The 21459-nt window shown below is 44.0% G+C and overlaps 1 protein-coding gene across 1 annotated transcript; it reads left to right on the forward strand.

The window, feature by feature from the left end:
• Positions 1-1096: 1096 nt before the first annotated feature.
• On the forward strand, positions 1097-20177 carry GPD1 (glycerol-3-phosphate dehydrogenase 1). The gene is made up of 8 exons (XM_083356658.1): positions 1097-1223; positions 3791-3968; positions 9662-9802; positions 10913-11051; positions 14474-14586; positions 14881-15114; positions 18097-18203; positions 18672-20177. The coding sequence occupies exons 1-8, from the start codon at positions 1183-1185 to the stop codon at positions 18766-18768; spliced, it is 1050 nt and encodes a 349-aa protein (XP_083212784.1). The 5' UTR covers positions 1097-1182; the 3' UTR covers positions 18769-20177.
• The last annotated feature ends 1282 nt before the right edge of the window (positions 20178-21459 follow it).

The raw sequence follows: 21459 nt of genomic DNA on the forward strand, positions 1-21459 counted from the left end.
ACAATGGATTTTTGGCAGAAGTTAATACAGCAGCCCAACTGTGGCTCTGATTAAGCTGCCACCCCATCCTGCCACCCGCAAGGAACTTGGAAGGAGCTGCGAAAAGTTATTTCCAAGGGGAGGAACTAGGATTTGAGATGTAGAGCTGCAGTACCATTTCGGGGACGTTGCAAAAACCTGCCGGGATCGGACAAAAAGCGAGCGGGGCCAGGAGAAACAAAATTTAATTTTAAAGCAATCAGCATTTACTAATGCCTGATGGGTGATGGGTTTGGGTTTTATTGTTTTTATTGTATTTTAACTTAACTTATTGTTATAGTTTTTGAGCATCCTGTTTAATCTTTTTTTCACTTTTGTACTCTTGTTTTTTAACACGCAGTAGCCAATACGATGACGTCCGTTTCCTCTTAAATAACGTTCAACACCGTAGTTGAGGAACGCAGTCTCGTCCCTGGCTATTTGGAGAAGCTTACGTTTCCTTCTCTGCCTAAGATTCTCCGAAACCCTAACCCAGGGGGTCTTCAAACTTGGCCCTTTTAGGACTTGTGGACTTCAACTCCCAGAATTCCTCAGCCAGCAGCGCACCCGCCCCGCACCCAGCGCGCCCCCCCCTCGACCAGCGCTGGCTGAGGAATTCTGGGAGTTGAAGTGAGGAATTCTGGGAGTTGAAGTCCACAAGTGATAAAAGGGCCACGTTTGAAGGCCCCTGCCCTAACCCAATGCTTGCCTCCTTGCACCCCGCCTTGAGAAGGGCGCTGGTCGGGGAGCGCGGGGTGCAGACAGAACCCGGAACGAACCTGAAAAAAAAAATGAGGGGCTCCCCGTTCCGAAGTGCGGCTCTGCGCGGGAGTCCCACCTGTGAGGCTGACTTGGAAGGCCCGCAGAACTCCTTTGCAAGCGCGCCCATCTGCCGATCTGCCAGCCGCTTTGCCTAAACTTGGCGGGGAAAACGGGGAACGAACGCTAAGCGCGGTCCTCGGCGAGGGCAGGCGGCCTCCAGCAAAGGCTCGGCCAGCACACCTCGCGGCGGCCCCCGCAGCCCGATCGCCTTTCTCCGCCTGAGCGCGGTTTGGGCAGACGAGCTGGTGGGCGGAGGGAGGGGCCGGCCAGCCGAGGGGTTATAATGCCTCCCGAGGCCGGCAGGCAGCCGCCGCGGCTTGGGATTCAACCACGTTCACGGCCATGGGCGGAAAGAAAGTTTGCATCGTGGGCTCCGGCAACTGGTGCGTTGGGCCGGGCCGAGGCGCCGAACGAGGTTCAGAAAAGGAAGGCGGGGGGGGGAGAGGGGGGGCGGCGGAAAGGTTGGGATGGCTGGGGGCCGCCGTAGACCAGCGTTTCCCAACCTTAGGAACTTGAAGATGCGTGGACTTCAACTCCCAGAATTCCCCAGCCAGCTATGCTGGCTGGGGAATTCTGGGAGTTGAAGTCCACGCATCTTCAAGTTCCTAAGGTTGGGAAACGCTGCCGTAGACTACTAGGACCGCCAGAGCGACGAAGAGTTCCGCGACGCCTTGAGGATTGCCGCGTTCGTTCGGGCGTAATCGGCTTTCGCGAAGTAGTAGCCGTGGGCCTTCGTGCAAGCTGGGGAAGCGGAGGCTGGGGGAAGGTTTGTCTGGACGGAGGGTGCCCCGGAGGAGGCTCGCAGGCTCGCTTTTGCTGCAAGAGACGGCGACGGCGACCCGTCGGGTTTCGGAGCGGTGGCGCCCCCCCCCGGGACTCTCTCTCTCTCTCTCTCGCCGGCTGGATCTCGGTTATCGACGCCCAGTAAGCGAGAGACGGGCGTCTTGAGAGATGCAGGCTGCAGATGTCTTGCAACAGTTAGAACTACGGGGAACGCGGGGCAAGGGCTGCTCTCTCATCCCACCGTCGCGGAAACATAAGCCCATAACGGGAGCTTCCCCCCTCCCCGCTCTAAGGCATATTCCTTAGGTCAGGGGTCGGCAACCTCGGCTCTTTTATGACTCGTGGACTTCAACTCCCAGAATTCCTGAGCCAGCTATGCTGACTCAGGAATTCTGGGAGTTTTATTTATTTATTTATTTATTTATTTATTTATTTATTTTTATTCCATTTATATCCCGCCCTTCTCCGAAGACTCAGGGCGGCTTACAAGCTTAGCAGTAGCCTTCATTCTCTGTATATGCCTGCTTGTTAGGGCTTTCACACACACCCCAAGCGGCATTATTACAAAGTCAGCTTAATTGCCCCCAACAATCTGGGTCCTCATTTTACCTACCTCGGAAGGATGGAAGGCTGAGTCAACCTTGAGCCTGGTGGGATGCCAACCTGCACTAATTGCAGGCAGCTGGTGTTACTTAAGGAGGCATCAGCCCACTGCTCCACCAAGTGGAGTCCACGAGTCATAAAAGAGCCGAGGTTGCCGACCCCTGCTTAGGTCATGCATTTTGTTGCGAGATGCTTATGGGCTGAATATCATGGGATAAGATTCTCCTCTTTTTTTAAAATTTCTCTGAAAAGAAGTTTTAGGGACGGCTTCAAGGCAGCACAGCTCCCGTTTGCAGTTTTAATGCATTCGTCGTGTTCTAGGCTTGTGGTTCTACCCAGCAGAATTCGTTTCCCCCCCCACCCAGTGCCTTCCTAATACATAAGGGTCTTCTGGGTTGCAAACTGCCCTCATCCTGGGTCAGCAGAGCCATTGGCTTCACCGTCTTCATTCAGTATAAGGCAGTGCGTTATTGAGCAGGTAGTTTTGCCACCAGGGAACCCCAATAAATCTTTTCACACAGTTGTAAAACACAAGATTCTCAAGAGCCTCTCAAAATCTGCCCGTGAGGATACCTCTGTCCGGATACGTGTCCTATCTGAGTGGCTTTGACTTTGCTTTCAAGTTATATCCTCAAAGTTCAGTCATGGCAGTCCAGCTGGATTAGCCTCTTCCCTGATTGCCCTTCAGTTCTGCCAGATTTTTGGTTCTGCACTCTTGAGTAAGCAGAGACGATGAGCCCTTAAATCCAGCCTGTCTCTCAAGCATCAAACAATCAGCCGTTCTCATTCTTTCTCTCCCGTTGACACAAATACATGTAGGTGTAGAGCTGTGGAGACAGCCACTGTTTGTGTGAAGTTGTAGATTAAAAAAACGTCTATCTGCTTTTGCTTGAAAACTCTTAAAAGTAGTACCGTCGAAAGTATATGTTTCCAGAGTCCTCAGTATAGCTGCTTGATGTGAATGATTTGATGGGATGGGTATATCTGTTTTTAATTTAGTTTTGAGTCCTTGGAGTTTTCTCCCTGGTGTGTGGCAGCAAAAAGAAGGGAGACTTTTATGGCATCCGAAAAGCAAATGCACTTAATTATAACATTAAAAGCCATATCAGGTATATGACCTACTGGCTAAGGGGTCACGGTTCATGGCCAAAGCAAGTTGTCACTAATTCATGAAATATTTGCTTTTTCTTTGTCTTGTTATTTCCTAGTCTTGTTAGGGATCTGCTTTTCCATGCAAGAGCCACTCAAGCTGGCCACCACATGATTCCCAGCTGGTTTTGAGCATATTATTGCACTCTGGGCCTCGCAGACACTACAGCATTTGCAAGTCCCTGCAGCCACAGCCAAAATAGATAGCTGGAAAGGCTGCTAGATGAAATGGTACCTCCAGCTGTGAAAGAGCTGAACTCTGAAAATAACCTCAGGGGGTCCAGTCTTTATGTTAGGGTCTTCTCCAAGCTGAGACCCTTGCTTGAATTCTGGTCTCGCAATAGAAGAATGCGGGGGGGGGGGGAAGGTAGCCCAAGGAAGGAGCCTTGCATCTCTGTCTCTCTTCCTGCTGCAGGGGTTCAGCAATTGCCAAGATTGTGGGCAGCAATGCAGCCAGATTGGATATGTTTGACACCACTGTGAAGATGTGGGTGTTTGAAGAGGAGATTGCTGGCCGGAAGCTCACCGAGATCATCAACACACAGCATGAGAACGTCAAGTATTTGCCTGGCCATAAACTTCCGCCCAACGTGGTGGGTTTGGCACACTGGAGGGGCAGTCTTGGGGGGGGGGGGCGGGGAACTGTGCCCTAAGCTAGAGCAAAGCATGGGTTTTCTTTTGAGGCCTGCTTTTCAAATTAGAGCATCACTGGGCAGCTTTTTATTTATATTTATATCTCACCGAAGGCATGACGGTAGCTTCATGATGCCACCAAGGACAGCAGGATGGAATTTGGGGGCCATATTTTTTCCACTTTGAAAAACTGCAGGCATCCTGTTCCCCCCCCCCCCTCTACCTGGCTTCCCTAAGTGCATTAACAATATCTGAAAACTCAGATACAAAGTTTTTCTTTTGTTTCCCTTACTAAAAATTGGTGGGAAATTGTGTTTTTGTTGCTTGGGAGATGCTGTATAGGCAGGGGTTATCACAAAACAAAATATAATCCTGGGGATTAGGTGCTCAAGGTCAGTAATATAAAGCTTCTTTAAAAATTAAAAGTAAAGTTTTAAATTAAATTTAAAAAAAATAAATGTATACCCCAGTACTGCTCAGAATGTTACAACAATGAAAAGTGAAGCATATAAAACATAAAAATAAAAGCAATATGCTTTTAAAAATTAAAATAAACCACAATTCCTTAATGAGGCTGAATGCGACGGATGTGCATGCAGACATCCTGTCGTGCATAACTGACATTGGTTGGGGCATCTCCAGAACTGAGAAGCCTGGTCTTACATATGACCAAAAAGCTTGAAGGTGACGTGCTGTGAAATTGTCCACTTGATATGTTTATACTTGCATTATTGTATTGTCCAGAAGCTTAGGAAGTGGGCTTTTACTGCAGACCAGTGAACATGAGGCTTAGGCAGCCAGTGGGATCTACTCAAACCATCAGCAGTACCTTCAGGATTTCAGGCAGAGGGAGTAAAATCTTCAAGCAATTCTCTGAGGAGATGCTGGGACTGAATATAGAGCTTTGAGATTTAAAAGATATGTTCTATGAATTAGCCATGGCTTCACTCTATGTAGTAGACTTCAGATTATCAGATGGTCATCTATGAGTGTATTCCTTCCTCCTTCCCTCTCAGCAATTTAACCATGTCTCAAATTACAACTAGCTCTTGTTTAATTACCTGTCATTAATTACAGTCATTTTCGTAATGGCAAAACATGCCTTGTAGCTATTGCTGAGAAGTACAATCAGCAGTTGCACTGTAACATAGTCCTATTCCAGCAGTTGCTCTGTACATAGAAAGTCTGTCTTTTTCAATGTCATCTATCCTATAATGGCTAAAGGAAGAATTTGAGATATTCCCATCATCTTTAAAATGGACAAAATCCTGCTAAAGCTGCATAACTTTTAAACTCCTCATTTTGAGAGAAGAATCAAAACAAGAAGCTTAACCATCTCTTAGTTAACTGAAATCTGGGGAGAGTTCTTGGATCGGGCTGGACTGAGTTTGGCCTGGGTCATGGATTTCCTCTCCCACTTAAAGATGAATAAGGGAATTTTTGCCAAAGCATTTCACGACCCAGTGACTTTTTGAAATCTTTTAGTCATTATTATGCAAAATATAATAAATACAAAAGGGTAAAAGAGAGAGACTGATTGCAAGAAATTTCGGATCACTCAACATTTGTGTGATTTTGACATTTTTATTTCCATATTATTTTAAATTCCTTTAAAATCAAGCTTTTGCACCCACAATACAAAGTTTTATGTTGCTGACGATCCTTGGTTTTTTAAACAGAGCTGTTTTTTTTAAACTTTTATCTGAATCTTACTTTTTTATTTTGTTAGTTGCCCATGCTTTAATATTGGAACATGCCACAGCCTTTAAGCTTTGGGAAGCTTCCACTAACCAATAATAGAAAATTGCTTAAGAAGAGGAAAAATGAAGTTAAAACTATTTAGGAATATCAAAGTTTTTATTCTATCTACTTCATCTTCTCCAGTCTTCTGTGCCTTCTTAGTGTGTTGAACTATAGGTTCCATTAATATACTGAAACTTTAGGGTAGGTTTTGTTTTATATTTTGTTTTCGGGGTGTGTGCATGAACCTTTGAGTCAGTCTTAACTGCTGACAACTCGCTGGAATTGTCCCTGCAGTTTTCTTGGCAAGGTTTTCCAGAAGTGTTTTTCTTGGCTTACAACCATGATGGGGCTAGCCATCTAAGGCCATGCGCCTGGCAAAGCCAAGGCCTCACTGCAGAAGATAAGCCTAGGGTAGGAGTTCACCAGAAGCCTTTTAATGGCACAGCAGAAGTGAACAAGGATGCCCTGAGACAGAACATGTCTAATTTTTGGAGACTCCCTAGACAAGATCCTGCAGTTTGCTTAGCAAGGTATCTTGCTCTCTACATGGGGCTGCCCTTGAGGACCACTCGGAGGCTTCAACTGGTGCAGAATGCAGCCTCGCAAGTTGTGATGGGGGCTTCCCGATACTCCCATATAATACCTCTGCTCTGCGAGCTGCATTGGCTTCCGGTTGCCCTCCGGGTGAGATTCAAGGTGCTGGTGATGACCTATAAAGCCCTAAATGGCTTGGGTCTGGGATATCTGAGGGAACACCTGCTGCCGGCATCAAGTTCCCTTCGTCCTGTGCGCTCCCAAAGGGAGGGCCTTCTTAGGGTGCCGCCGGCAAAGGATTGCCGGCGGGCAACACCCAGGGGGAGGGCCTTCTCTGTGGGCGCGCCTGCCCTCTGGAACCAGTTACTCGTAGAGCTTAGGACTGCCCCTGCCCCTGATTTTCGTTCGTTCCACTGGGACCTGAAGACCTGGCTCTTTGAGCTTTCCAGCCAGGACTGAGGAATTTTTTAATTTTTAACTTATTGTAATTGGGTTTTTAATCAGAGTCATAGGGGTTTTAGATTTTAATTAAGGAAAATGTAATCTATTTTAATTGTTATTAATTTTTGTATTGTAATGTTGTTTTAATTGCCTTGTGAACTGCCCTGGGTCCTACGGGAGCAGGGCGGTATATAAGTTTAATAAATAATAATAATAATAATTTCAGAAATTGTTTTTCTTGGCTTCCTTTCTAGGCCTGAGGGAGAGAGACTGGCCCAAGGTCACACAGCTTGCTTTGGGCCTAAGGCAGGACTAGAACTCACAGCCCCCCTCCCCCAGGGTTTGGTTTGGTATCTTAACCACTAGGCAGTTTGGTGCACTGATTAAGACATCAGTCTAGAAACTGGGAGAGCATGAGTTCTAGTCCAACTTTAGGCACAAAGCCAGCTGGGTGGTTTTGAGCCACTCACTTTTTCTCAGCCCTAAGAAGGAGGCAATGGCAAGCAATTTCTGAAATACCTTGCTAAGCAAACTGCAGGATCTTGTCTAGGGAGTCTCCAAAAATTAGACATGTTCTGTCTCAGGGCATCCTTGTTCACTTCTGCTGTGCCATTAAAAGGCTTCTGGTGAACTCCTACTGTACCCTAGGCTTATCTTCTGCAGTGAGGCCTTGGCTTTGCCAGGAGCATGGCCTTAGATGGCTAGCCCCATCATGGTTGTAACTTTCTCTAAAAGGAACCCATGTTGGGTGCTCACTTTTGTTTTTTGCAAGGGTCTGCCGAAAAAGGACCCTCTCAGATTGCCTTTTGTGCCGTTGCTTTCATTCACTTCCTTCATACTTAACAGCAGTTCTGCTTGATTTTTAATACAAGCTATAGTTTTTTCTGTTTTAACATTTTGCTTTATTAAGGTGAGCTGCAATTTCGTTAAAAAATAATGAACGGAAATTTACCAATAGCATTGAAATAAAAAAGATGTGCTTTATTGGTTACTAGTAATGCTATTTAACTTGTATGGATTGCATGACCCACTCAAGGAGCCTGCTTACCCTTCACCCACCCTCTCCCTCTCCCTCTCCCCATCCCAAAATCCTTTTATTATGCCTTGGCAATAGCAAAGCACACTTGTGCTTCTTCCAGCAAAAGGAAGATCTGGGAAGATGTTGCCTTGGTAACAAAAGTAATAAATAAACCTGTCACTGCTTACCAATTAATTTGGTTTCCTGGTGCTTAGCAGGGTGTCAGGAAGCCCACTTGCAAGAAAGAGGAAGGCATTACATCTAAGCTTTTGCAACGAAAGGCCATTTTGCACCTGCTTTTCTGAGTGTTCGGGTCACTTGTTCTTATCATTGGCATTGATGAACTGGGGTAGAACATAAATGTAACACCTCTACTCCGCGAGCTGCATTGGCTTCCGGTTGCCCTCCGGGTGAAATTCAAGGTGCTGGTTATCACCTATAAAGCCCTACATGGCCTGGGTCCGGGATATTTGAGGGAACACCTGCTGCCGGCATCAAACGCCCTTCGCCCAGTGCGCTCCCACAGGGAGGGTCTGCTCAGGGTTCCGCCGGTGAGAGATTGCCGGCGGGTGACACCCAGGGATAGGGCCTTCTCAGTGGGAGCGCCTGCCCTCTGGAACCAGCTGCCGGTGGAGCTGAGGACTGCCCCCGACCTCCGATCATTCCGCCGGGGCCTGAAGACCTGGCTCTTTCAGCTCTCGGGCCCAGACTGAGGAGGAATTTTTAATTTGGGGTTCTTTTTAACTGACTACAGGGTTAATTTAATACTTTTTAATTTGTTCTTAATTTTTGTATTTTGGATTTTTAATTCCCTGTAAACCGCCCTGAGTCCTCAGGGAATAGGGCGGTATATAAATATAACTAAATAAATAAACTAAATAAATAAATATTGCATTCAGTCCTCAGGATCTCCAAGGAAGACTAGAAACTTTCCTGCCAGAAAGGTTGGATAGCCAACATAGGTAATATTAAGCTAATAGATCGGATCTGTTGATGGTAATGAATGTTACCAGTGAGATAGATGGATCAAGTAGAGGACGTCAGATTAGGAAGGGCAAACACAGGAAAGGATCTTCCATTCTTCCTATTTCTTAAGTTGGATTTGCACCCTAGGATTCCTTTTAGCAACCCAGTAACATGCCTCTGAAAGCTCTCCAGCCTATCAGTATTCTTTCCTAGCCTGAGAGATAGAACTGGCTGGAATGCACTTCACGTCGGATTTGTCCTAGAATTCCAGCATGCCATCATTGCTAGCAATCTGGATAAAATGGTCTGGCAACTAAGCTCCTGAAAGGTGTTGCAGATGATGTGGCCTCCAACACTGCCTGTATTCTTCTATGGGCCCAATTTCTTTTGGGACTCAGTCTTTGGGATGACAGGACCAGAATGCTTTGGCTTTCAAGGACAATCAGGCTAAGAAACAAGTGTCTTGCATTTATGGTCTTCAAATGTGTGAGCAACAGCCAGTGAAATCTTCAAGCATAATCCAGTGGAGCTGCTTTCTGGCTTGAGTCTTTCAATTTTGTAGAGCTCCCTGCTATTCATTACTAGGACAAGTAGACACATCATAACTGCAGGCAAGCCGCGTAAATATGTTTGCATTATTTCTACAGGCCAGCATTCAAAAGTAATACTAGTAAAGCAGGCATGTCAAACTGCTGGCCCACGGGCCGGATGCATCATGCCAAAACCGCGCCCACCCCATTGTCGGCAATGGCGGAAAATGTCCTGATATGTAGCGTGACGTCACAAATTTGACATGCCTGCAGTAGAGGGTTTTATGAACATACTGAGCATATGCAAGTGTCCACCAGATAAGCCCATGTTTAGTTCCCTCTCTTTACATGTGAATGAAAACGGAGTTCCCTCCAGGGCCTACAAGCTGACTTCTTTTTCCTGGCTCCTTGATTGCTGCAGGTGGCTGTGCCTGATGTATTAAAAGCTTCCACTGATGCAGACATCCTCATTTTTGTAGTGCCCCATCAATTCATCGGGAAGCTCTGCGAACAGATGAAGGGACATATCAAGAAAGAAGCAATAGGCATCTCGCTCATCAAGGTGTGAGTGTGGCTGGGGGCAGGGTTGGGGGGATAAGCTGGTATGACCTCTTAAAGGAGTAATTGGAAGATTTGACCAGGCTTTGCTGGGAGAACATTTCACCACCATGTGAATGGATAGAAAGAGGGAGATATCTCAGTCACATATAGTTCAGTAAGGATGCTCTTTTATTAGAGAGCTTGACTTGATTACACGGTTCTGCCTTGAGTTCTGATCTCCAGTTCATGAAGGAACCATGAAGTTCCTTCCCCTCTCTCAGGATCCGGCAAAGACACAGTCCTCTCAGTAAAATGTCTTTTGTTTCAATTCCTTCACACGGAAAGGAAGAATGGCTAGATCTAGAACCATTTCTGCAGTCTCTCTCCTTTCCATTGTTACATTGGGGACAATCACATGGTTAAACAAATGGCTAGTTTGTTTTAATGATTTCATTTTATTGATTTAAAATATTTCTATTCTGTTATGCTGGTCTTTCTCTCCTGCCAGTTAGATTAATTAGATTGCATTTAAATGCAATAACATAAAGACGCTGTTCCAGAAACTATTCGGCTAGTCTACCATGAGTTCTGAAATGCCAAAGGCAGATGAAAATATTTTATTCATACCGAGTTGGTGCAACATTTAGTTTTGGAAATGAATAGTAGAGATAACTTTAAAACTCAAATTTAAAGGGACCATCCCTTTACAATTAATCAGAAAAGCCATTTTTGTTTCTCAGCAGTTACTTATCCATATCAATTAGTGGATGGCTCAAATCTGTCTCCTTTACTCTTTTCCAATGGGTTCACTATAGTATATGCTGTATATTATATTCTTTATAAGTAGTCACACCGACATAGCCAAAGAGTGTGAAAGTTCTGAAAGGGGAGATCAAGTGGCCACAGATGTGAAATGGGCAATTTCTGTTTCATGCAAAGCGAGGGTCTACTTGTGACATTTAGTGGCATCCTAATAACTTTAGCAAATGATACGATTACAAGAGTTGAACTGCCTTTACAAACCTACATTAACTGTCTTGAATCTCATTACGGGAGTGGCACTGAGAGTTCAGTCAAGCAGGACTATTGCAAAGTCCCTTAGTCAAGTTAATTGATCTGACATCACTTGCAGGGTGTGGACAAAGGTCCTGACGGGCTGAAGCTGATCTCAGACATCATCCGTGAGCAGCTAAGCATTGAAATGAGTGTGCTGATGGGAGCCAATATAGCCAATGAAGTGGCAGATGAGAAGTTCTGTGAGACCACCATTGGTAATGGACTTGAGCTTATGATTCATATGGAAAGCTGGAGGCAAGCTGGAGATCAGTTCTCTAGATTTGTACTTTATTTTTATGCTACATTCGTAGGGTGTTCCTCCACCTTTCCTTGCTAACTTTAGTATTTGGACACTGCAGTTCCACCCAGACATATTACTGCCTGCCGCTGGGAAAACAAGGTGGCCATATACTATCCCTGTGGTGGCGAACCTATGAACCTTTTTTGCTTTAGGCCTCTGCCGCCGTGTGCAAAAAAAAAGAGGTTCGTTCAATCAATCAATTTCAACTTCTCGAGGGAAAAAAAAGATCTCGCAAAGTTGGAATTGATTGATTGAACTTTAGTCCCACCCAGTCTGCTGTTACCAGCCACGCCCACCCAATGGGCCACGCCCCCCCAGCACCCGACGATACTTAAGTGGGTTTTGGGTTGCAGTTTGGGCACTCGGTCTCTAAAAGGTTCGCCATCACTGTACTATCCCATATATTAACGATGTATTTTTAAATTTCCCATTGAGATGGCACTAGTTCCATCTCACCTGCTGTGGGTAGGCGGTAAGGAGAAAAATGTCGTGCAGAACAGGGGAAGCCACCTTGCCCAGTTTCATAAAGCACTTTTCTCCTAGTAGAGAAGATTTGCACTAGCTGAGCCAACAGATTGGTGAACAAGGAACACACAGAATGTTCCCCATGGTCTAATACTTTGCTTTGCTTTCTTAAAGGGAAAGGAACCAGGCACAATTCAAATAAAGAGACATTGCCAGACTAGTAGAGAAAGTCTTGTCTCAAGACCCCTTAGAGAGGCTGGGTCTATGTTAATTACACCTGCAGTCTAGAAAGACACACACCCCCTTATTGCTGAGGCATAGTTGGGGGCTGTGCAGAGATTCGCTTCCACTCTCCTGTCACTCATCTTCCTCCTCATTTTCTCTGGTATGCAGGCATCCAGATAATGTCACATAGCAGCTAGAAAGCAAATGACAGCAACAGGTTGGGAACCAAACAGCCCTGGCCACCTTCTCTCTTACTACATATCTGATATCAAGGGAAGGCAGTAGTAATATTAGACCCAGCCACGAGACCTTGCACTGCTGCATACATAATTTCCAGAACCAGTTTGATCACATTGGAGATCCAGTTGCTTGATTATAAAAAGGAAATACCAAGGCACCACAGTGCAACGCAATGCAATACAATTTTCAGAGTGATATTTAGGCTGGTTGCAGCTCCCCCTCCGCCCAAAAAGACTTCTAGCACTTTCAGGATTAACAAAGATTCATTGTTGACCCAAATGCCCTTCTGCCAAACCATTCACCATTATAAAACAAACGTTGATATGTGTCTGGATTTTCTCCTATTCCCCTTCTTGAGCGGTTATTTTCCCATAGTATCTCTTAGTCCAGGGGTCAGCAACCTGAAACAGTGAAAGAGGCACTCGGAACCAGTTCCCTCACAAAAGGAAAAACTGGGAGCCGCAAAAAATGTGTGCACATGCACGTACATGCGCGCATGCACAGAACACGGTTTCACTGAAGAGTGGAGCCAAGGTGAGATATGCACCTACCCTGCATATTTGAATTGATTGGTTGAACTTTTTTAGTCCCACTTTTTTTTTTTTTTGGACTGCACATGGCAGAGGACTGGGAGCTGCAGAAGACGGCTGAAAGAGCCGCATGCCGGAGCCGCGGGTTGCAGACCTGTGTCTTAGTCTAACATAGGGGTCTTCGGACGTGACCCTTTTATGACTTGTGGACTTCAACTCCCACGCTGGCTGAGGAATTCTGGGAGTTGAAGTCCACAAGTCATAAAAGGGCCAAGTTTGAAGACCCCTGGTCTAACAGATCAGTTTGTTTGGCGCAAGGGAGGAAACCAATGCAGAAATCAGTGGCTAACATCATCTTGATTACATGTTTCATTAGCTCATCAGCTTGCTTTGAATGGTGTCGAGGAATTCATTGCCGGATTTCAAATTCTGTTATTGGTAAATATCATTACTTCATCTCCAGAAAAAAGCAGCCTTAATCATCCAAGATCTCTTTATCTGTGTATGAATCTATTCTGCCCCCACCTTTCCTTGGATCTCAGGGACTCAACAGCACTTCTCTCTATCTTTCTGGCTGCTGACAGTTCCCAAGGGACAAACCACGGCTTAATGATAGAGCAAAGCTCCAACCTCAACATGCCACTATGTTACTGTGCTTTCCCACTGGTTTGGGGGAACTATGTACATTTGATCAGCCAAGCCTCGACTGTCACTGGTAAATCCCATAATATTTTTCTCTAGCATTGTCTTTGTCTTCCGGGGTTGCTGGTCTTTTGGTTTACTTAGGATGTTTTGCAGGGCTTCAGTTGGGTTGTGTGCTACGATGATGCCATGTGGTCATTATTGTCTGTTCGTGGTTTCTGAGATTTATAATGCTTGTTAACTATTTAGATTACCTTGCTAGGCCCCAAACATGGGACAAATCTTTATTTCCTGTTTCAGCCTAACCAAAGGCCATCGACAGGCAGTAGTCACACCAGTGACAGCTCATATTTGTGTAAATTTTAGATTGCTAACAAAGAATTAAAGGGAGACTGATATGCATTTCAAACTTATTTGTTTTCATCAGTCATATATATATATATATACAGTATATATGGCAATGTTATACTTTTCACCACTTGTGTTGTTTTGTTGTTTGTGCTGTATTGGATTGAGTGGTCAGGCGCTTTTTGATAAAGTATCAAAAACGAGTATCCATTTTATTGGAAGACGTCTTACATCTATTTCTTTACATCACAACCAACACAAGGATGATGTGAAAAGGATAAAGCCCTCCAAAACATCCTAAGTAAACCAAAAGACCAGCAGCCCCAAAAGAAAAGGCAGGAGTCTACAACATAACAGTTAAGAACTGTAACAGCCACGATGTAGGACAAACAGGCAGGAAACTAGCAGAGCGCATCCATGAACACCAATTAGCAGCTAGAACACATGATGAAAACTCCTTCATTCCATAACATATGGATAGACTTAACCGTAGTTTCAACTGGGAAACAGTAAGCATGCTGGATCAAGCCAAATCCAAAAATGCCAGAGAATTCCTGGAAGCCTGGCACTCAGACAAATCAGCCACATCAATAGGTACATGAAGAACATTATGTATCAGCTGGCTTGGGTCTCCAACGGGAGAGTAACACGCTGGAGGTGGTTTATACATTAAAACTAGATACCTCCTCCCCTCATCCTACTCCTGCCTTCCCAATCTTTTAATTGGGGTGCAGTACTTGAATCCTCACAGTATTTTATCTTTATTTTTTAGCTTTTGTATAGTTTTTATCCTTTTAAGATTGTAAGCCACCAAGAGCAACCCTGCGGTAAGAGGGGTGGCCAATAAATTTTACAAATAAATAAACAAAACTCCTGCTTCTTTTAGGCTGCAAGAACGTACAGCATGGACAGATTCTGAAGGAACTGATGCAAACACCCAACTTCCGAATCACGGTGGTACAGGAAGCAGACACAGTAGAGATCTGTGGTGCCCTCAAGGTATAGGTATTAATTTCCCCCTTCTGGGGACAGAGGAACAGCCAGAAGCAATCTCAAACTATCATTCAGGACGAGTTTGGTTAAAGCCACTATTTTTTCTACCATGCCTGGAGATGGTAGGGGCAGATACACGATTAACTAGAATATGGGGTTCTCAAGCACAATGTCATCACAGTGGGCTCATTTGTGATTTTACTTTGGCCACCAAAGGCTGCTGTGTTGAATTGATTTGCAATGCCAACTAAGTACCAAAGCTTTCTGGTTATCAAGATTTGTGTCCCTTTTTTCTCCCAGAATGTGGTGGCTGTTGGAGCTGGGTTCTGTGATGGGTTGGGCTTTGGAGACAACACCAAGGCGGCTGTCATCCGTCTGGGCCTGATGGAGATGATTGCTTTTGCCAAGCTCTTTTGCAAGGGCCCTGTCACTTCTTCCACCTTCCTAGAGAGCTGTGGGGTTGCTGATCTAATTACCACCTGCTATGGAGGCCGTAACCGTAAAGTAGCTGAGGCGTTTGCCAAGACGGGCAAGGTAAGCAAGCCATCAAGGTCTTTTTATGATTCCGTGGTAAGATACGAGTATATAAGTCATCGTTTCTGGAATAAATCTTTGTTGGCTGAGTCCACCCCAGAATGTCTGAGGCAGCAGTTGTACCAGGGAATGATTGCTGGTAAACACGGCAGGATTTACTTGGACATTTGACACAATTCCATCGTACGCCTCCTTATGTTCACTGCCACCTTTCCAGGTGTCCTCACATCCTGATTTCTATTAGGATAGGAGGGGGGCAATCAATTCCTCCCACAAACTTTTCTCTTTGGAATGACTCTACCAGTGTGGCATAGCTTGTGGGGACAGATGCATTAACCTAGTTGAGTCGTTTCACCAAGTGCAACAACATCTCAGAGGACTAGCCCAATTGGGAACAGGCCTATTTCTAAATGGGGTCTTTGAGGGATGACCTTATAATCTGGACTCAGAATGTGATACCTTGATCAAGCAGCAATGCTGAAAAAATAGTTGAGGCTCTGAGGGCTTTCCCTAACTATGGGGAAAGGCATGGTGAAATCATGGCATAATAGTTCAGCTCACTCAAAAATGAGATACTATATGAGAGGAACAACTGGAATTATTGGGAGGTAGAAATGCACAATGGGAAACAAAAGGAACTTGAAAACGTTATCTGGAATTGAAGAGCTTTGGATTGAAGGGCATGAAGGACAGGAAAGATATACTATGACAGCTGAGAACAGCTCAACAGATTCCAGTTAGGTAGGGAGGCAGGCAGATAGGTATATGTATGAAACTCAGTGGCTGTCAAAACAGAGTAATCATGGCTGAAATGGAGATGATGATATAATAATAATAATAATAATAATAACAACAACAACAACAACAACAACAACAACAACAACAATAATAATAATAATAATAATAATAATAATAATAATAATAATAATAAAGTTGGAAGGGATCTTGCAGGTCATCTAGCCCAACCCCCTGCTCAGCAAGGAAACCCCATACCATTTCAGACAAATGGCTGTCCAGTCTCTTCTTAAAAATTTCCAGTGTTGCAACATTCACCACTTCTGGAGACAAGTTATTCCACTGATTAATTGTTCTAACTGTCAGGAAGTTTCTCCTTAGTTCTAGGTTGCTTCTCTCTCTGGTTAGTTTCCATCCGTTGCTTCTTGTCCTACCTCCAGGCACTTCCCTCTTCTTTGTGGCAGCCCCTGAGATATTGGAACACTGCTATCATGTCTCCCCTCGTCCTTCTCTTCATTAAACTAGACATAAGCAGCCGTTCCTTATATGTTTTAGCCTCCAGTCCCCTAATCATCTTTGTTGCTCTTCTCTGCACTCTTTCTAGAGTCTCAACATCTTTTTTACATTGTGGTGACCAAAACTGGATGCAGTATTCCAAGTGTGTTATAAAGTGGTATTAACACTTCACGTGATCTTGATTCTATCCCTCTGTTAATGCAGCCTAGCACTGTGTTGGCTTTTTTGGCAGCTGCAGCACACTGCTGGCTCATATTTAAGTGATTTTCCACTAGAACTCCGAGATTCCTGCTTTTTCTCCCTTGCAGTTTGCAAGTATTTACTGAGAATAATTCGAAAGAGATTCATATTGCAGTACTTGCTCTGCAAAAATATTGATATTTTGCCAAGGGCGTTGGGAATATATAATTAATTGTGGCAGTGTTCGTTTTGATTGCAACATTGAGGATTTCACAAAAACTAGAATTTATGTCAAATATGAATTGCAAAGGTCAAGACTTGGAACTGGGTTGCAAGGTCAGTAAAATTTGGCTTCAAGAAGCCTGGCATCAGAAGTGGCTTAAAAGCACAGAAAGAGTAAACATCTTTTGTTTCAGGCAGCAAGGCTGTTTCTGAATCAATATGTGGTGACATATCGTCAGCTTCTTTGAATGAACCGTTATTGTCAAAGTACAACCATGTATACATTGAGATTGGCTGGGCTTCCCTTCGTGCCCCCCACCAGCACAACTCACAGTGATAACAAACCCACCATCTTGTTACACCATGTGAGCTGTGCTGCAGAAGTTGGAAAGCATCTTTCGAATGGCATATAGAGGGTCTTCTGCAATATTGTGAGACAGGAATCCTGTATCATGTCTCCTGAAACTATAGTACAACTTAAGTTCATCCTCTTTGAGCTGGCTCAAAATAAGAAGTAATTCTAAAACCCCAGCCATGGAGAGCATTGGCTAATTTCATCAATGTTATTTTTTAAACTCGAAAATAGAAACATTGATCTGCTATAAAGCAACAATGCGCGATCTCTGCGCGGCTGGAGACCACATGTATTAATTTTTGAGGAGAAGGAGACCTACACTGAGGAGATGATGGTGAGGTCAGTAGGGCTAGAGTGGGAGTGGGATTTTCTTTTTTTACCATGCCTGCATATTTCAATTATATTCAAACTATTTTAAGATGATGTTGCAATTTTCATGGTTACTCTGCAGGGACTGGGGCGGTGGCGCACGTGAGGTAAATGGTATTTATGGTTCTACGCAACCCTGACTTTTAGGTTGGCAGCTCTAAGAAAAGTTATCCATTAATGTTTGTCTTATGTTGCACTACTGCTATGACTTGTCACAAACAATCCCGGGAATTGTGGTCACTAAAGATGCCAAAAGCTGTACTCTGGTGCTCTCTAGATCAGGAGTCTTCAAATTTGGCAACTTTAAGACCTGTGGACTTCAACTCCAAGGAATTCTGGGAGTTGAAGTCCACAAGTGTTAAAGTTGCCAAATTTAGACACCCCTGATTTGGATCGTACATGCAAGCACACTTTTTTGATTACTAAATCAAAGGCTGCAGGATGCCCTAAGGAGAGATGAAGACATGTGGAGTTTAGATTTGTTGAAGGCAAGAGAAGCCACTGTAAATTTTTCCTTTAGGCAATCACTAAGGAAGGCTCAATAAAGGCTACTTGGAATATCCAGACCATCACTCCCAAGTAGGGCTTTGTCTTATATTTCACAGTCTATCGAACAACTGGAAAATGAGATGCTCCATGGACAGAAACTGCAGGGTCCTCAGACATCGGCGGAGCTGCATCACATTCTGAAGCACAGGAATCTGACAGACAAGTGAGTTCAATAGCCTTCCTTCCCATTTCACTTGGCATCAATATCTGGGCTGTGCTGACACCCGGCAAATTTCTGTTAGGGTCGGTAAGAGTGGCTGGCTAGTTCGTAGAATGGTTAGGCCGTTAAATAACGTGTGACTAGCAACTACCAGCTAGTTAGTTGATTAGTCCATCGTTCAGGACATTAGCATTAGATTACAGATATGCAGACTATCTTGATTAATAATCAAAAATTACTAATTCTATATAGAAGGAAGTGCCATCCTGGTTTATTTACTATAACTCTATTTACCTGAAAGTCTAGGTTTTTTTTTCCCCCTGCCCCCAAAAAACTTTGTAATGAAAAAATAATTTTGTTCTTTCAGTCTGGCCTTTCTTGTGGGGTGGAACATTTAAGAAAGGTTCTCTTCTGGTCTGTTTTTAATAATTTTTCTTCAGTTTACCTGTTACCTGATCTTTTCCCTTGCAGATTCCCACTCTTCACTGCTGTCTATGAGATCTGCTACAAAAACAAACCTGTTTCTGAGTTCGTTACATGTCTTCAGGACCACCCTGAACACTTGTGACTGCCTTTAACTTCTCTTCAGCAAGGAGTAGAAAGATCTCTCCCTACCAACTTCACGATTGCCACCCCAAGAAAGGAAAAGAACCAACACAGACTATGGCAGTCCAAAGCAAAGCATGATTGCAAGGCATCCGGTGCTCACCAGCCATAGAACTCTGGATCAAAGGAGGAGATTCCTGTCCTTTACCAGGCCCGACTTCCGTATCTGCTGAATTGTCTAGGCTGACAATCCTGCCTGTCCTATTAGCTCTCAGTTCTTTTTGGAGTAACCTCCCCCCCCCTTCCTCTTGTAATATCTACAGCAGCCAAAGCTTTGGCTTTTATCTTCTCTCTTAAAGAAACGTTTCCTAACCTTGCCTCACTTCTGTTCCATTTCTCTGACCTGAGTTTAGCTGGGTTCAAACTAGATTCTTGATAGTTTCACTCGGCTAAAGAACCTGTTAAAGCCATGGAGCAAGTTCTTATTTTGCGCCTCAGATCAGAAGTACTGTACCATCCATATTTAACACTAATTTCAGGGTTCTTTTCTGAAGACCATGCAAGACCTCAGCATTCTTGATATCCATAGGTATGGGAAAGATTGTCATGAATGTGAATCTTGTTGTTTTGAAGAATAAATCTTAAAATGAGAAATGTTTGATTGCTGGCCTCTGGATTATATACAGGCCAGGACTGAGGGGATGATACTGAAATATCCACAGCATGGATTTTGAAAGGACAAGAGGAAGAATCAATATAGAAGGAATACTTCGGCACTAGAATTGTAGTTCATCTTTATACAGGAGCTCAAACTGTCTTTTACATAAGAAGTGGGAAAGTGAAGGAGAGGCATTTGGCAAGTTAATGAGTGTCCTCTTCAGTGATCATGTGAAAATAGCCCTAACATGTATTTTTGGAGGCTGAAATCACATATACATACATATCTTTGAGAATGTACTCTGGAAAGAGTACAGAGAAGAGCAACAAAGATGATTAGAGGTCTGGAGGATAAGGAACAGCTGCTGCAATTGGGTATGTCTAGTTTAATGAAGAGAAGGGCGAGGGGTGACATGATAGCAGTGTCCCAATATCTCAGGGGCTGCCACAAAGAAGAGGGAGGCAAGCTATTCTCCAAAGCGCCCAAAGGTAGGACAAGAAGCAACGGATGGAAACTAGTCAAGGAGAGAAGCAACCTAGAACGAAGGAGAAACTTCCTGACAGTTAGAACAATTAACCAGTGGAACAACCTGTCTCCAGAAGCTGTGAATGCTTCAACACTGGAAGTTTTTAAGAAGAGACCGGAGAGCCATTTGTCTGAAATGGTATAGGGTTTCCTTGCTGAGCAGAGGGTTGGGCTAGATGACCTCCAAGGTCCCTTCCAACTTTACGATTATGATTATGAAATACAGTAAGTCTTAAAAAGTCTTATTATACTTTCTTCACTTGGTAGCACCTAGTATCAGGGATCTTTCTGAAATACTGCAGTCAATCAAAAGGGTAATGCTCTCCCTTCAGAGATTTCCTGACACTTTCCTTCTTTCTCTACTTCCTATCAAATGGGAGATTCTCATGATTCCAAGATCAGAACAAAAGAGAACATGAACTCCTTGGATACTTCCTGTTCTGCTAACTTTGTGCCAGAAAAGTTCTCAAGGCAGAAGCTTTTAGGCTCCAGAGTTGGCACTGGAGAGTAGAAGGTGGATTTCCTAATGGCAGATGGCTTCCCACCCATTTTTGCTAGATGTTTTTTTTTTCTTTCTGAAGTGACCTTTCCAGTCCTGCCTGTCTCCCCATAGCAATTTAATCTGCTGATGGGGCAGAAGTCATGCCTTTTATTAGACACTCAAGACACTCTTTGACCTTTCTAATCAGTCAGTTAAAAGAATTAAAGGGGAGGGGGGAGAATATTTGTGGCCTCATATTTTCTGCCACAGTGGATTCACACGATTCATGGGACTTCATGAATTCATACAATTCTAGGGACTTCTCTAGAGTGACTGTAATTGAAAGCACAATTAATATATATTTTTGTATTCCACCCACCCCCAGGGAGAATCGGGTAAAAACCCTGTACATGAGGGTATGAAATAATATAATATTATGCTATAAGAACTTAAGGGAATGTGGATTATATATACCTCCAAAGAGCCATAACCCTGCTGGAGGGACTTCTTCCAACTTATCCTCTGTGTTATCTCAAAAATTATTCCTTTCCCCTAACAGTCAAGGTAATTAGCTTGAGGAGAACCTCCTGCCAAGTGAAGAAATTTCAGCCATGCTTTTTCAGCAAGATGGTCTACAGAGGACCAGCCTAGGGGCATTCTTAATTTCAGCCTGTTTTCTTTCTTCTGGTTTAGCGAAAGGGCAGGGCACACTTCTGCATAATATTTTTGTGGGGAACCACTAGGTGACCTCCTACATCTAGAAGAAACACAGCCTTGGTGAATCAGTTTTCCAAATGGCATTTAAAAGCAGGTCTTCGCAATGTATTCATTATGCAGCTCAAAAAACATATATAGGATTTTCAAAGAGCCATAAAACAGTCCTTGCCCAAAGAGGTTTTTTATCAAAATTTCAAAAATACCAAATGGAAAACGTGCTTCTATTCTTTAACAAAATAGACATTTTTTTAAATATACCAAATTTCTCCCTGCATGTCAACTGTACTTGGGTCTTCAGGTAAGTACTGAAGAACATGGGAACCAATTAGCTT

This window comes from Vipera ursinii, assembly GCF_947247035.1.
Source record: "Vipera ursinii genome assembly, chromosome: 2".
NCBI classification, from domain to species: Eukaryota; Metazoa; Chordata; class Lepidosauria; order Squamata; family Viperidae; genus Vipera; species Vipera ursinii.